The following is a 14,524-nucleotide window of genomic DNA, read 5'->3' on the forward strand; positions in this document are numbered from 1 at the left end:
AGAGATGCCGCTGTCTCAGACAACCCAGACATTCATTCATCCAAAACCCATACAGTCCTACCCTGTTCAATAATCTCACATATTATTCTAGGTTGCACTGTATATATACACACACTATAGTACCATGGATATTGACCTATACAGTCAATGTGCTGCATTCAGGTTCTGCCATAAATGCACTAACAAAAGGTAGGCAAAGGTGAAATTTAAAAGGGGCAATCAAAAGTTGCTACATCCATTTTTGGACTTATATGAATTATATGTACCCATTGATTCTTGAAGAATATAACCTATGAGCTTAGTTCAACTGTTGTACCCCATCAGAACCAGTAATAACCTTGTTTAATTCCAATGTTTGTATACAAAGTATATGTAAACAAACAATACATAGCCTGAAAACATGGTTAAGACTATAATTTTGATATCATGGAAGGTCAGCCCATTCATGCATAGCTCGGTTTATGAATCTGAGAGTGGTTCCATTTCTCCAGCCCCATCCCTCAGTTTTTAATCGAACAGGGGCAGGGAGAAATGTTTTATCGTTTCTACTGCTGATTGCCACTAAGACGTTTGCAGCAAATGCTGATATCCTTCAGTCATCAAACAACAAAGCTATGGTAAATCAAAAAATATATAATCCCTTGTCACTGACCTAGCATTCAACAACTTATCTTTGGGATCCTGATATTCCCATTCCCCGATAATAATAACAACAACAACCACCAACATTTTTTTTTTTTACTGAGTTACAGTTCATAGAAGGAAATCAGTCAAATGAAATACATTTATTAGGCCCTAATCTATGGATTTCACATGACTGGGCAGAGGCGCAGGGGCCCACCCACTTGGGAGCCAGGCCCACCCACTTGAGAGCCAGGCCCACCCACTTGGCAGCCAGGCCCACCCACTTGGCAATCAGAATGAGTTTTTCCCAACAAAAGGACTTTATTACAGACAAACACTCAGTTTCATCTGCTGTCCGGGTGGCTGGTCACAGACGATTCCGCAGTTGAAGAAGCTGGATGTGGAGGTCCTGGGCTGGCGTGGTTACATGTGGTCTGCGGTTGTGAGGCCGGTTGGTGGTTCTGCCAAATTCTCTAAAACAATGTTGGAAGCGGTTTATGGTAGAGCAGTTAACATTCAATTATCTGCCAACAGTTCTGGTGAACATCCCTGCAGTCAGCATCCCAATCGCACGCTCCCTCAAAACTGGAGACATCTGTAGCATTGTGTTGTGTGACAAAATTGCACATTTTAGAGTGGCCTTTTATTGTCCCCAGTCCGAGGGACACCTGTGTAATGATCATGCTGTTTAATCAGCTTCTTGATCTCCACACCTGTCAGGTGGATAGATTATCTTGGCAGAGGAGATGTGCACAAAATTTGAGAGAAATACGCTTTTTGTGCATCTGGATAATCTCTTACTTCAGCTCATGGTACATGGGACAAATGTTTTTTGTGTTCAGTATACATTTAAGAGAAGTAGGCTAAATGGAACCAATTCACCTTTCCAAGGATCTGGGCCATTGTGAGGTGTCATCTAGTCAAAAAGTAGTGCACTACCCTATATTAAAAGAGAATAGGGTGCAATTTCAGACGCACCCATAGCTAGAGCTCATCAGGTACAGGACTCAGCCCACGGTCGTATTCAGCACCCATAGCTAGAGCTCATCAGGTGCAGGACTCAGCCCACGGTCGTATTCAGCACCCATAGCTAGAGCTTATCAGGTGCAGGACTCAGCCCACGGTCGTATTCAGCACCCATAGCTAGAGCTTATCAGGTGCAGGACTCAGCCCACGGTCGTATTCAGCACCCATAGCTAGAGCTCATCAGGTGCAGGACTCAGCCCATGGTCGTATTCAGCACCCATAGCTAGACCTCATCAGGTGCAGGACTCAGCCCATGGTCGTATTCAGCACCCATAGCTAGACCTCATCAGGTGCAGGACTCAGCCCATGGTCGTATTCAGCACCCATAGCTAGACCTCATCAGGTGCAGGACTCAGCCCATGGTCGTATTCAGCACCCATAGCTAGAGCTCATCAGGTGCAGGACTCAGCCCATGGTCGTATTCAGCACCCATAGCTAGAGCTCATCAGGTGGAGGACTCAGCCCATGGTCGTATTCAGTACCCATAGCTAGAGCTCATCAGGTGCAGGACTCAGCCCATGGTCGTATTCAGTAGTGCACGCCCTAGAAAAGCGTAGCAAAACATTTTGAAATGAGAATGAGTGTTTCTTAAGTTCAGGTTAGTAGTCCCACCCAGTTTGTCCATTTGGTTCTTAATGAATACGACCCGGGCCATGTGTGACAGCTTTGTGTAAGGGCTTGGACTGACCCTAAACCCTCCACAGACAGACACTCTCTGGTGTGAAGATGCTTCCTCTCCCACAAAAACATCTGCAGCGTCTTCCAAATGACACCCTATATAGTACAACAGTACTTTTTACCAGGGCTCATAGGGTTCTGGTGAAAAGCAGTGCACTTTATAGGGAATAGGGTGCCAATTGGGAAGCAACCTAAGACATCTGTCGGGTCTCATTGGATCTGGAGCTCAGCCTAACATGCACATTAACACAAGCAGCTGAGTAAGCAGAGAATATATCTTTCTGATTCCTGTAATTCCTTGTTGGGATGCCTGTGACCACCTCCCCTCCCAATCCAAGGAATCTATATCAGGCTTACCCCTGCACATTACACTTCCAGGAAGTAGTCAATGATCTGTACTGACAGAACTGTATGCCACTGTGTAACCTAGTGTATATACATATGTCATGTGATTCCATTCATTGTTTTCATAGTTAGGCTTTACAGCTGTGTGTGCACAACAACTTAATGAGATGATGAAGCATGTGATAGAGGTCAGAGACTCTGCCTCACATTCTAGCCCACGTTGTCCACAGTCCACCTTATGAGCAGACCCCTTGGAGAGATTGAAAACAATAGCCTGGTTCCTATGTGAATGTCAGAGGCTCTTACTGCATACAGCAAACAAATGCAGTTCCCCCAGGGAAAAAAAGAAGTTATTTTACTTAACTTAAGGCAGCAATATCCATTGTTGATGGTTGGCTGAGCATAGGCCTACTCAACAATTTAGTTGCCAATTACTAGATGCGTAGTATTGCAGAGAAACCTCGTGTGGAGACACTGAAAACTGACTTAAAGGTGTAGCTAATGCATCTTAGGCTCTATCATCTTTAAAGACATAACGTGTTATTGAAGTGATACAACGGTATGACTGTCGTAGCACAAGGAAACCATCAAGGTGTCTACCTAAAAACTTCAACCATGGCTAAAATCCTAGTTAAAGCAGTGCTTTGTACAGCATACTACATACCGCCTCTCAAACCTTGTAGCAAGGACTACTTCTGAAAGTGTCGACCTAGCGAGCTACATGACTAAAACGGCTCCTCATGACACAGCTCTTCTGTGTTCATAAACCACAAGATATATTTCCCCTGATGAATACAATACACACACACACACACACCCTGATAATTGCTGAGAAATGACTTTCCTACTCTCTCTCCAGCTTTCGCGCTCCACTCATTCTCTAATAAAATCTTACCGTCAAGGGACTTTTGAAGTGCATTAAATTCAAAACCTAATGGTGCTCTGCCTCTGTTTACCTAGTCAGCTCTGAACTGACTTAATGGTGCTCTGCCTACCTTGTCAGTTCTGTAAAGATAGCTCACACATGGCCTCCACGCATATGCTTCACATTTAACTAGGCAAGTCAGTTAACAAATTTTTATTTACAATGACGGCCTACATCGGCCAAACCTGGACGACGCTGGGCCAATTGTGGCGGGGGCGGCAGGACACCTAGCGGTTAGAGTGTTGGGCCAGTAACCGAAAGGTTGCTCGATCGAATCCCGAGCTGACAAGGGAAAAAAATAAAAAAATAATAATAATTCGCTATGCCACTGAACAAGGCAGTTAACCCACTGTTCCTAGGCCGTCACTATAAATAAGAATTTGTTCTTAACTTACTTGCCTAGTTAAATAAGTGTATATTTACACACATACACACAGTGGGGCAAAAAAGTATTTAGTCAGCCACCAATTGAAGTGTTGAAGTGTACCTATGATGAAAATTACAGGCCTCTCATCTTTTTAAGTGGGAGAACTTGCACTTAAAAAGATGAGGCCTGTAATTTTCATCATAGGTACACTTCAACTATGACAGACAAAATAAGAAAAAAAATCCAGAAAATCACATTGTAGGATTTTTTTATGAATTTATTTGCAAATTATGTTGGAAAATAAGTATTTGGTCACCTACAAACAAGCTTTGTAGGTGAAGATTTCTGGCTCTCACAGACCTGTAACTTCTTCTTTAAGAGGCTCCTCTGTCCTTACCTGTATTAATGGCACCTGTTTGAACTGGTTATCAGTATAAAAGACACCTGTCCACAACCTCAAACAGTCACACTCCAAACTCCACTATGGCCAAGACCAAAGAGCTGTCAAAGGACACCAGAAACAAAATTGTAGACCTGCACCAGGCTGGGAAGACTGAATCTGCAATAGGTAAGCAGCTTGGTTTGAAGAAATCAACTGTGGGAGCAATTATTAGGAAATGGAAGACATACAAGACCACTGATAATTTCCCTCGATCTGGGGCTCCACGCAAGACCTCATCCCGTGGGGTCAAAATGATCACAAGAACGGTGAGCAAAAATCCCAGAACCACACGGGGGGGACCTAGTGAATGACCTGCAGAGAGCTGGGACCAAAGTAACAAAGCCTACCATCAGTAACACACTACGTCGCCAGGGACTCGAATCCTGCAGTGCCAAACGTGTCCCCCTGCTTAAGCCAGTACATGTCCAGGCCCGTCTGAAGTTTGCTAGAGAGCATTTGGATGATCCAGAAGAAGATTGGGAGAATGTCATATGGTCAGATGAAACCAAAATATTACTTTTTGGTAAAAACTCAACTCGTCGTGTTTGGAGGACAAAGAATGCTGAGTTGCATCCAAAGAACACCATACCTACTGTGAAGCATAGGGGTGTAAACATCATGCTTTGGGGCTGTTTTTCTGCAAAGGGAACAGGACGATGGATCCGTGTAAAGGAAAGAATGGGGCCATGTATCGTGAGATTGAGTGAAAACCTCCTTCCATCAGCAAGGGCATTGAAGATGAAACATGGCTTGGTCTTTCAGCATGACAATGATCCCAAACACACCACCCGGGCAACGAAGGAGTGGCTTCGTAAGAAGCATTTCAAGGTCCTGGAGTGGCCTAGCCAGTCTCCACATCTCAACCCCATAGAAAATCTTTGGAGGGAGTTGAAAGTCTGTGTTGCCCAGCAACAGCCCCAAAACATCACTGCTCTAGAGGAGATATGCATGGAGGAATAGGCCAAAATACCACCAACAGTGTGTGAAAATCTTGTGAAGACTTACAGAAAACGTTTGACCTCTGTCATTGCCAACAAAGGGTATATAACAAAGTATTGAGAAACTTTTGTTATTGACCAAATACTTTTTTTCAAATAAATTAATTAAAAGTCCTACAATGTGATTGTCTGGATTTTCTTTTCTCATTTTGTCTGTCATAGTTGAAGTGTACCTATGATGAAAATTACAGACCTTTCATCTTTTGAAGTGGGAGAACTTGCTTAATTGGTGGCTGACTAAATACTTTTTTTGCCCCACTGTGTGTGCATACATACATAAAATGTATATATAAATAATGTGCTGCCCTATGGGACTCCAAATCACAGTCGGTTGTGATACAGCCTGGATTTGAACCAGGGTGTCTGTAGTGATGCCTCTAGCACTGAGATGCAGTGCCTTAGACCGCCGCGCCACTAAGGAGCCCAGTGGGGCAAAAGAGAAACCAACAACATTGCATTGAAGTTGAATGAACAAGTATCAAAATGACAAGATGTGGGAAGGTGAACGAGGTGAAGTACTACGCCTGGACATTAAAACCATTTACTGAACTACTGCTCTTCAATAACACACATTTCTGTAGATTTCCCCATATTTTAGGTTTAGTTGTTGGATGTGTAACAGGTGTTCTCTGGGTCACTCACCCAGCTGGGTAGGCCACGAGTCCAGAGCGAGGGTCACAAGCCAAAGCGCGGTTCCCAAATGCTGTGATCCCTAGCACCTTCTCCAGTGTCACCTGCAAAATAAACATCACTTCAACAATACAATAAATGGTCAACACATGACATTACTCACAAATAAACATCACCATAGAAGACGTTCCATAGCATACGTTAAATCATGAATACACATAAGCTACAGGCCAAGGGTTTGTGTCAGTGTGTGTGTGCATGCGTGTATATATAGTTTAAACCCTTAATAGAAAGGAGGATCACGAATGGTATTCTACTGTATCTTCCCAGATGAGAAGTGACATACCAGACTGAGTTTCGTTATTCTTAATTGAAGGGACTACGAAGAAACTCTTACAAATACAGAAACAAGACAGACCAGTATCTGCTATGTAGGCCAATGCATTGCACAAATACCTTTTCACAGAGTAAACAAATATGCATTGGTCAACAACTTGGGTTATAACGTCCCTATAAGCATAGTTGAAGAGAAAAGCAGCATGTCAGCAGCCCAACTTATGAGCTAATAACATTTGAAATGTTTTGCAAAAACGAAGCCGTCACACTGCACTGACATGTTCTCTGGGTTTCAGCAGTTTGTTAACCAGCAACGACATTTCACAGCAGGAATCAGCCAGTCAGATAAGATTTAAGTCAAGTTCAAGCTCATTGATATTCCTCTCTTTCTACTTACCATCTTCACAGCCTCTCAGAGATAGCCTATTGTGATTGTATCCCTCCAGGCCTGCTCTTCCTCATCACCCCACAACAAGCCAGAACAGCCAAGGGCACTGACTGAATAATAAAACACCTGGATACGAGCTAGAATAGACTAGCTACTGAATCCCAACTGTCGAGTGGTAGATCACCTCTCCTGGGCTTCAACTGTAGATCACCTCTCCTCGACTTCAACTGTAGATCACCTCTCCTCGACTTCAACTGTAGAGTGGTAGATCACCTCTCCTCGACTTCAACTGTAGAGTGGTAGATCACCTCTCCTCGACTTCAACTGTAGAGTGGTAGATCCCCCCCCCCCCCCCCCCCCCCAGTCATCACATGACTGTGTTCAGTTACTGTGCCTCCCAGTGTGATTGTGTGTGGGGCACTTTCCACCTCCTGTACAGCTGCCTGTTTGTGCTTTCGTCACAAACCGTTGATTCTCTACACCTCACTCTCTACGCCTACCTTGCCGGGTTGTTGGGTTCAAGTTGAAATGTGGCCATGGCAGCAATCAACAGCGGCCAGCAGTGTTGCCAGCAAGGTGACAAATAAGTAGCTTGACTATAGGCTAATTCAGTTGATGTGATGAATTTATAAATGTATATAATAAATGAATGACCACTAGCCTATAGCTCATAAGACATCGGCTAGATCATTGGGACGTTGCATAAAAACAGAGGTTGAAGCTTCCAGACAGGAAAAGGAAAATAAGTGGAAGTTGGGCTATTGCTCCATAAATAGAGTTTTGAACAATGTGCTTTCTGTTGTTTGTTACCAGAGTTCTACGTCAAAGGAATAATTGACTACGTCAAATTTTTAAAAAGGGACTTTAATGAGCCCAGTATACCTCCTCCTTGTAAACAAAGCATAGGAGGAAGTTTTCAGCAGAAAGTTGAAAAAGAGCATGGAGTACTGAGTCCACTGCAGTGTACTTCTTCTCATTAAAGTGCAGTTGCATCCATGTTTCCAGTAGGCTTCCTGATAATACATAGCCTAATCTTATGGGCTCTGGTCAAAAGAAGTGCACTATAAAATGTGTCATTTGGGACTCATCCACTAAAGTTACTATAGGCTACGATCCATGAGGTCGACGGGCTCAAGGTAGCAGGTAGGCGTCCCGTACAGTAATATTCTAGAACGGTACTCACAGCCTAAGAAACAATGTTAGACCCAGGATAATAAGAAAACCCACTCCTCCTTAAATATCTCAAACATGTATTCCTTTGTCTGACTCCCTACTCCAGAGAGTGTTTCACACTAGGTTAGTAGGCTGTCTGCATAAGCTTGCCATCACATCTTAGCCTACACCCTAAGAAAACAAAGGCAGATTGACATCAAATGAATTAAGCTCACTTAAATAATAAAACCACAGCAAGACTAATAATCACTCACATCATTACCTATCATCAAGCAAAACAAACAATGGGAAGAAGTCATTTCCATATAGCACCCCCCCCCCCCCCAAAAAAAACTATGACAACCTGATGTAGTATGTTGGTTAAACTAAGGTTGTGAAGATACAGTATAGCCTATATGTAGGCTATGTAGTTGATTCTCTCATACCTGATTCTCAGCTTTCTCCCTGCTGTGTTACATAATGTCAGGCTAGTAGAGTAGTGGTAGGTTAGAGTGTACATCTGGTTTGTCTCTGATGTAAGTGTGCCACGGAGCGCTCCTACAAACACCTCTTCAAATCCACGAGGAGAAACAGCCGTGGACGCTTAATGAAACAATGGGACTAACAGAATGACAGAATGTGGACCTTTTAAAAACAGGACACTCATCTTGCCTGAGTAACCTTTCAATGTTTAAAAAAATATCTATATTTATCTGTAAATAATAGTCACAAATTCTAACATGTCGCTACTGTACTAAAAGAGAGAAGGGAGGGAATTGGAAAGGCGATGTTAAAAAGTGGGCCTATACTCTGCATGCACACACAAAGACAGAGCCTACAATCTCGGCGTTTATTCACAAATGGGAGATTCTGCAGCAATGTTCAAAGACATCTACGAATGACAGTCCAGCATGGCTCGGGGCCTGTTACGGCTTTATAGCCTACGCTTCACAGGGAGCAAGGAGGAGTATTAAGTAGCCTAAGTATGACTGTTCTAGTCACTGCCATGTCTCTTGAGACTTTGTAGTACACTAACTACAGCCACTGACACTCCTGGGTGGAACAGGAAGGTACAGTACTGTCGGTGTCCTGCTACAGCCGTAAACACAGACTGGAATGCACCAGCAGAGTGAACTTCATGGAAGAGGGGGGAATTACTACACATGAAAGCTTGTCATATTGACAACATTCTTGGACATATCGTCATCAACGTACAGAATTATTGTCATCTATAAGAACCAATGTTATTGTTATCTGAATTGATTGTACTGCAGGTCTATTCTTCATAGCTTTTTAGGGGGTTCAGTCAACACACATGGGGAGGGGGGAGAGAGAGAGAGAAAGAGAGAAAAAAATGCAGGTAGCTTGTAGCCTACATGGGAATTGGAACGAACCCAGCTGTCTGTCTGTCTGGTCACATGCCACTTTCTCACGTCAACACCGAGGAAGTGAACAGACTTCTTTAAAATCGACTTATAGTAAGGTTGTGAATAGCATATAAATCACTGTAAAAATTAGTACAGTAATTGTTTTACTACAAGTATAAGAATTTACTTAAAGTGTGTGAGACATGTCATGAAGATATGGAGTTGACCGCAGGACTAGGCTAGGAGGGACACGTTTACGTAAACTATGATGAGCAACCTCCATGGTGTTGCTGTTGCAAGGGAAAATAAGCCCGCATGCAATGTCCAAGAACATGTTTTTGTTTAATGGTCAGTGATACACTTCCCCAAATATGTGATGTACATGGAATCTATATGAGGATCCAGTAAATAAATATGAATGTCCCTCCAATGATTGTGTGCATTGTCAATATTTGACGTATTATTCCAGAACACCGGTGCAAGTTGCAACACAATACATCATTCTTCCCATTAGAAAGCACTGGACTGTGCATTTAATTTTACTGCTAGATCAATGCTGTTTCAATTATATACAAATGACTGTGATATTGCCTGGTAGGTCGCTCGCAGTGTTAGATAGCAAATCTATAAGCTGGTTATAATGGTCTTCTGTCAATGTTCAAAATATGAAAATGTACAGGGATGAGTGTCCATGCCAGATACATACCTTGTTAGTGAGATTTTCTTTGTTGTTCAGAGCTTTATTCCTTCTCAATTTTATAGATGGCGAGCGAAGCAGATTTTTGATCCGACTCTTTATTGTGGAACCCTCCACCGTCATCTTGAAAAATAAATTCTGACTGATCTCTTTAATCGGTTGATACAATTAGTACATGCAAATATGGAAACCGGTGGTGAAATACAGACACAATCATTTCTACTTTAAATCAAATATACAGGAATATGCGGTCATGCTTCCTACAGGTTCAATGAGCTGGTTCTGTCAGCATGTGTGCAGTTCTCGTTGATTTCATGCCCTGCTCTGCCTAGAAAGCTTTTTCGCATTATCTGTTCTTCTTGGATCGCATTCTGATCCACGGAGAGGGATCTCTGCATTTGGAAAAAATGGTAAACGTTCTCAGATTGTCAACAGGATTAGCTACTTCGACGTTCGGGTCACGGAAGACAGTCACGTCTCCGCTCCTCTTGTCATTGCCTCCTCCTCAACGAGAACTCACCAATGATTGGCAAACTGGATCTGTGGCACAACACCAGTTGGTTAGCCAGCTAGCCAAGCTTTCAGCCATAGAATTAGGAATTAGAATACGGTTCTCTATGGTCCCAGCTGTCTCTTGCGTCCCCATATGGGCAAAAAAGATTCTAACGTTTGCTTAAAACACTCAATAAGAATATGCCCAGTGCTATTGCCTACGAGCATGTCATTTGACAATGTTAACAAACTAGCATTGTATCTAACAATAGTTAGCTAGCTAGATATTTAGCCGTGCTTATAGGGGCTAAGGTTAGCACAGGCGCCTTGGGCACTAGCTACCTTGCCATTGCTATACATTTTTTCCTGGTTCTGCAATGCATTGTTTAATGATCACACATTGCAACATATCTAGCTTTCTTTTTATATCGTTCCCTTTCGTTAAGACGATTTTCTAAATCACGACTGTCAGGGCAGACCTCCTTGTCTCGCTTAGTTGCAAGTATCAACATTTACAGTCGTTAGTTTTGATTACACTGGACAAGCAATCTGACCCAGATCTCACCTTAACTGGTCAAGTCATTGTCGCCATCTAGTGGTGGTTGAAAGCGGCTGGGACATCTCATGTGGAGCTCCCGACTGGGCCTGTCTGCCACCTTGTTTTGTGTCTCCTAACTCGAATGCAACATTTGAATGAAAAGTCGGCGAATGGCGACTTTTAGCTATTGAAAATGTAAACAGCGAATTATAGTTGGCTTGAAAAATATATAATTTTCGAACCTTTCACACAGAGCAAGGTTCAGTACTCGGATGGAGCAGAGAGTCCACTGTAGAGACGATTTGAGGCCGGTTACCAGTCTACAGATTTTTCCAAAGATAGAGCAGTAAGAGGCTATGGTATAATGGGGGGAATGACGGTTGCAGCGCAGTTGCGTGTTGAGCTGCAGTCCTCAAAAGGTGACTAATGGTAGGGAAAGGTCTACGAACCGATGCGCTGTTTCTTTGCAGTCCTCAAAAGGGGACTAATGGCAGGGAAAGGTCTTCGATGGCTGATGTGCTGTTCCTTTGCCATGACTAGCTGTAGGAGTCTTTTCAGTTACTTAATCAACTGATAAATTGAATCAAATGTGTCAAATCAAACAAATACTAAGTCAAGTAATCTGTCAAATCTCATAATGCCTTCGGGAAGTATTCAGACCCCTTTACTTTATTTTTCCACATTGTTACGTTACAACCTTACTCAATCTACACACAATACCCCATAATGACAAAGCAAAAATAGGCTTTTAGAAATGTTTGCTAATTTATATATATATATAAAAAAAAGAAGGAAATATCACATTTACTTAAGTATTCATACCCTTTACTCAGTACTTTGTTGAAGCACCTTTGGCAGCAATTACAGCATCGAGTCTTCTTGGGTATGAGGCTGCAAGCTTGGCACACCTGTATTCAGGGAGTTTCTGCAGATTCTCTCAAGCTCTGTCAGGTTGGATGGGGAGCTTTGTGCACAGCTATTTTCAGGTCTTTCCAGAGATGTTCGATCGGGTTCAAGTCCGAGGTCTGGCTGGGCCGCCCAAGGACATTTAGAGACTTGTCCCAAAACCACTCCTGCATTGGCTGTGTGCTTAGGGTCCTGAATGCTCTGGAGCAGGTTTTCATCAAGGATCTCTCTGTACTTTGCTTCTGTCCTGTCTTGGCGCTCTATGGACAATTCCTTCGACCTCATGGCTTGGTTTTTGCTCTGACATGCACTGTCAACTGTGGGACCTTTTATAGACAGGTGTGTCTTTCTAAATCATGTCCAATCAATTGAATTTACCACAGGTGGACTCCAATCAAGTTGTAGAAACATAAAGGATGATCAATGTAAACAGGATGCACCCGAGCTCAATTTCGAGTCTCATAGTAAAGGGGCTGAATACTTATGTAAATTCGGTATCAGTTTTTTATTTTCAATACATTCGCAAACATTTCTAAAAACCTGTTTTCGCTTTGTCATTATGGGGAATTGTGTGTAGATTGCTGAGGATTTTATTAATTTAATTCATTTTAGAATAAGGCTGTAACGTAACAAAATGATGAAAAAGTAACGAGGTCTGAATACTTTCAAAAGGCACTGTATGTACAGTGGGATTTGAAATGATTAGATCTCTTGATAAAGATGAGCAAAATAATACATTTTATACTAATACAGTTGCTCAGAGAAATAGATTGTTTCAAGTTTTAAAAAAAATTAGACAAAATCTATTTTGTCTGAACAATTAGTATAAAATATACATTTTCCTTTTTTGAGCATACAATATATACTGAACAAAAATGAAAGCAACATGCAATAATTTAAAATATTCTGCTGAGTTACAGCTCATACAAGGAAATAAGTACATTCTTAATCTATGGATTTCAAATGACTGAGAATACAGGTATGATTCTGTTGGTCACAGATATACTTTAAAAAATATATATTTTTTAAGGTATCAGAAAACCGTTCAGTATCTGGTGTGACCACCATTTGCCTCATGCAGCGTGACACATCTCCTTCACATAGAGTAGATCTGGCTTTTGATTGTGGCCTGTGGTTGTCCCACTCCTCTTCAGTGGCTGTGTGAAGTTGCTGGATATTGGCGGGAACTGGAACACACTGTCGTGCATGTCGATACAGAGCATCCCAAACATGCTCAACGGGTGACATGTCTGGTGTGTTTGTAGGCAAAGGAAGAAATCGGACATTTTCATCTTCCAGTAATTGTGTACAGATCCTTGAGACATGGGGCCGTGCATTATAATGTTGAAAGATGAAGTGATGTTGGAAGATGAATTGCACTAGAATGAGCCCCAGGACCTCGTGACGGTAGCTCTGTGCATTCAAATTGTCATCGATAAAATGTAATTGTGTTCGTTGTCCGTAGCGTATGCCTGACCATACCATAACCCCACCACCACGGGGCACTCTGTTCACAACGTTGACATCAGCAAACCGCTCGCCCACATGACACCATACTTCGGATGTGAGGCCGGTTGGACATACTGCCAAATTCTCTAAAACAACATTTGAGGCAGTTTATGGTAGAGAAATTAACATTTCATTCTCTGGCAACTGCTCTGGTGCACATTCCCGCAGTCAGTATGCCAAATAAACTCTCCTCACATTTTAGAGGGGCCTTTCATTGTCCCCAGAACATGGTGCACTTGTGTAATGATCATGCTGTTAAATCATCTTCTTGATATGCCACACCTGTCAGATGGATGGACTATCTTGGCAAAGGAGAAATGCTCACTAACCGGGACGCAAACTAATTTCTGCGCATTTGAGAGAAATAAGCTTTTTGTGCGTAGGGACATTTCTGGGATCTTTTATTTCAGCTCATGAAACACGGGACCAACACTTTCCTTTATCAAGGAATCCAATAATTCCAGACCCAATTGTATAATAAAATGTCAATACACAGGAAAATACACTCCAGTATAGTCTAATATTCTAATTTATGATATGAAATCACATTTCCGATACGAATAAAACATTTTAAAAAATGCTTTTCTGTAACAAGCTAAATGTTTTATAAACGACTTTGAGCAAACTTCTAAAAAATAGAACTGAAGTGAGGAGGAGATAGTTCTGATCGACACTTACCCTTGGAGAAGGGTGTATTTAAAAAAAAAACTGTTTATCACACTACGGCATCATGTCACACCTGAAGAAATTACCATGCCTACATCCCAAATGGCAGGGCCCTGGTCAAGAGTTGCCATTTGGGACACACCTATTGCTATAAATTATAATTCACAGGGGAAATTAGACGTTTTCCGGTAACGGATAAGGTCATTCGTTTTCCATTAGATCCCAGGGGACGATTGGGAAATGTCAGATCTCTCTCTGTCCTTTAAAAAGGGCAAATGAAACAAGGAAAGAGTACTTAGCATTTTAACAATCAGTTACCAATTACCCATGCATGTTCTTTCACAATATTCCTGTAAAAAAATAATAATAATCAAGAATGTCCAATGTCGGATGTACAGTTACAGTAAGTCACTTAATCTTTACAGTAATATTATATTT

The 14,524-nt window shown here is 42.0% G+C and overlaps 1 protein-coding gene across 4 annotated transcripts in view; it reads right to left on the reverse strand.

The window, feature by feature from the left end:
- Positions 1-11,196, reverse strand: part of LOC110505800 (mitogen-activated protein kinase-binding protein 1) — a 67,289-nt gene extending 56,093 nt beyond the window's left edge. For all 4 annotated transcript variants that reach the window (XM_021585252.2, XM_021585250.2, XM_021585249.2 and 1 more), the window contains exons 1-2: positions 9,985-11,196; positions 6,048-6,139 (exon numbers count right to left, since the gene is read on the reverse strand). In XM_021585252.2, the coding sequence (XP_021440927.2) occupies positions 6,048-6,139; positions 9,985-10,098 (206 nt within the window). In that variant the 5' untranslated portion in view covers positions 10,099-11,196. The remainder of the gene's footprint in view (positions 1-6,047; positions 6,140-9,984) is intronic.
- Positions 11,197-14,524: the final 3,328 nt, after the last annotated feature.

Source organism: Oncorhynchus mykiss, chromosome 25 (genome assembly GCF_013265735.2).
Source record: "Oncorhynchus mykiss isolate Arlee chromosome 25, USDA_OmykA_1.1, whole genome shotgun sequence".
NCBI classification, from domain to species: domain Eukaryota; kingdom Metazoa; phylum Chordata; class Actinopteri; order Salmoniformes; family Salmonidae; genus Oncorhynchus; species Oncorhynchus mykiss.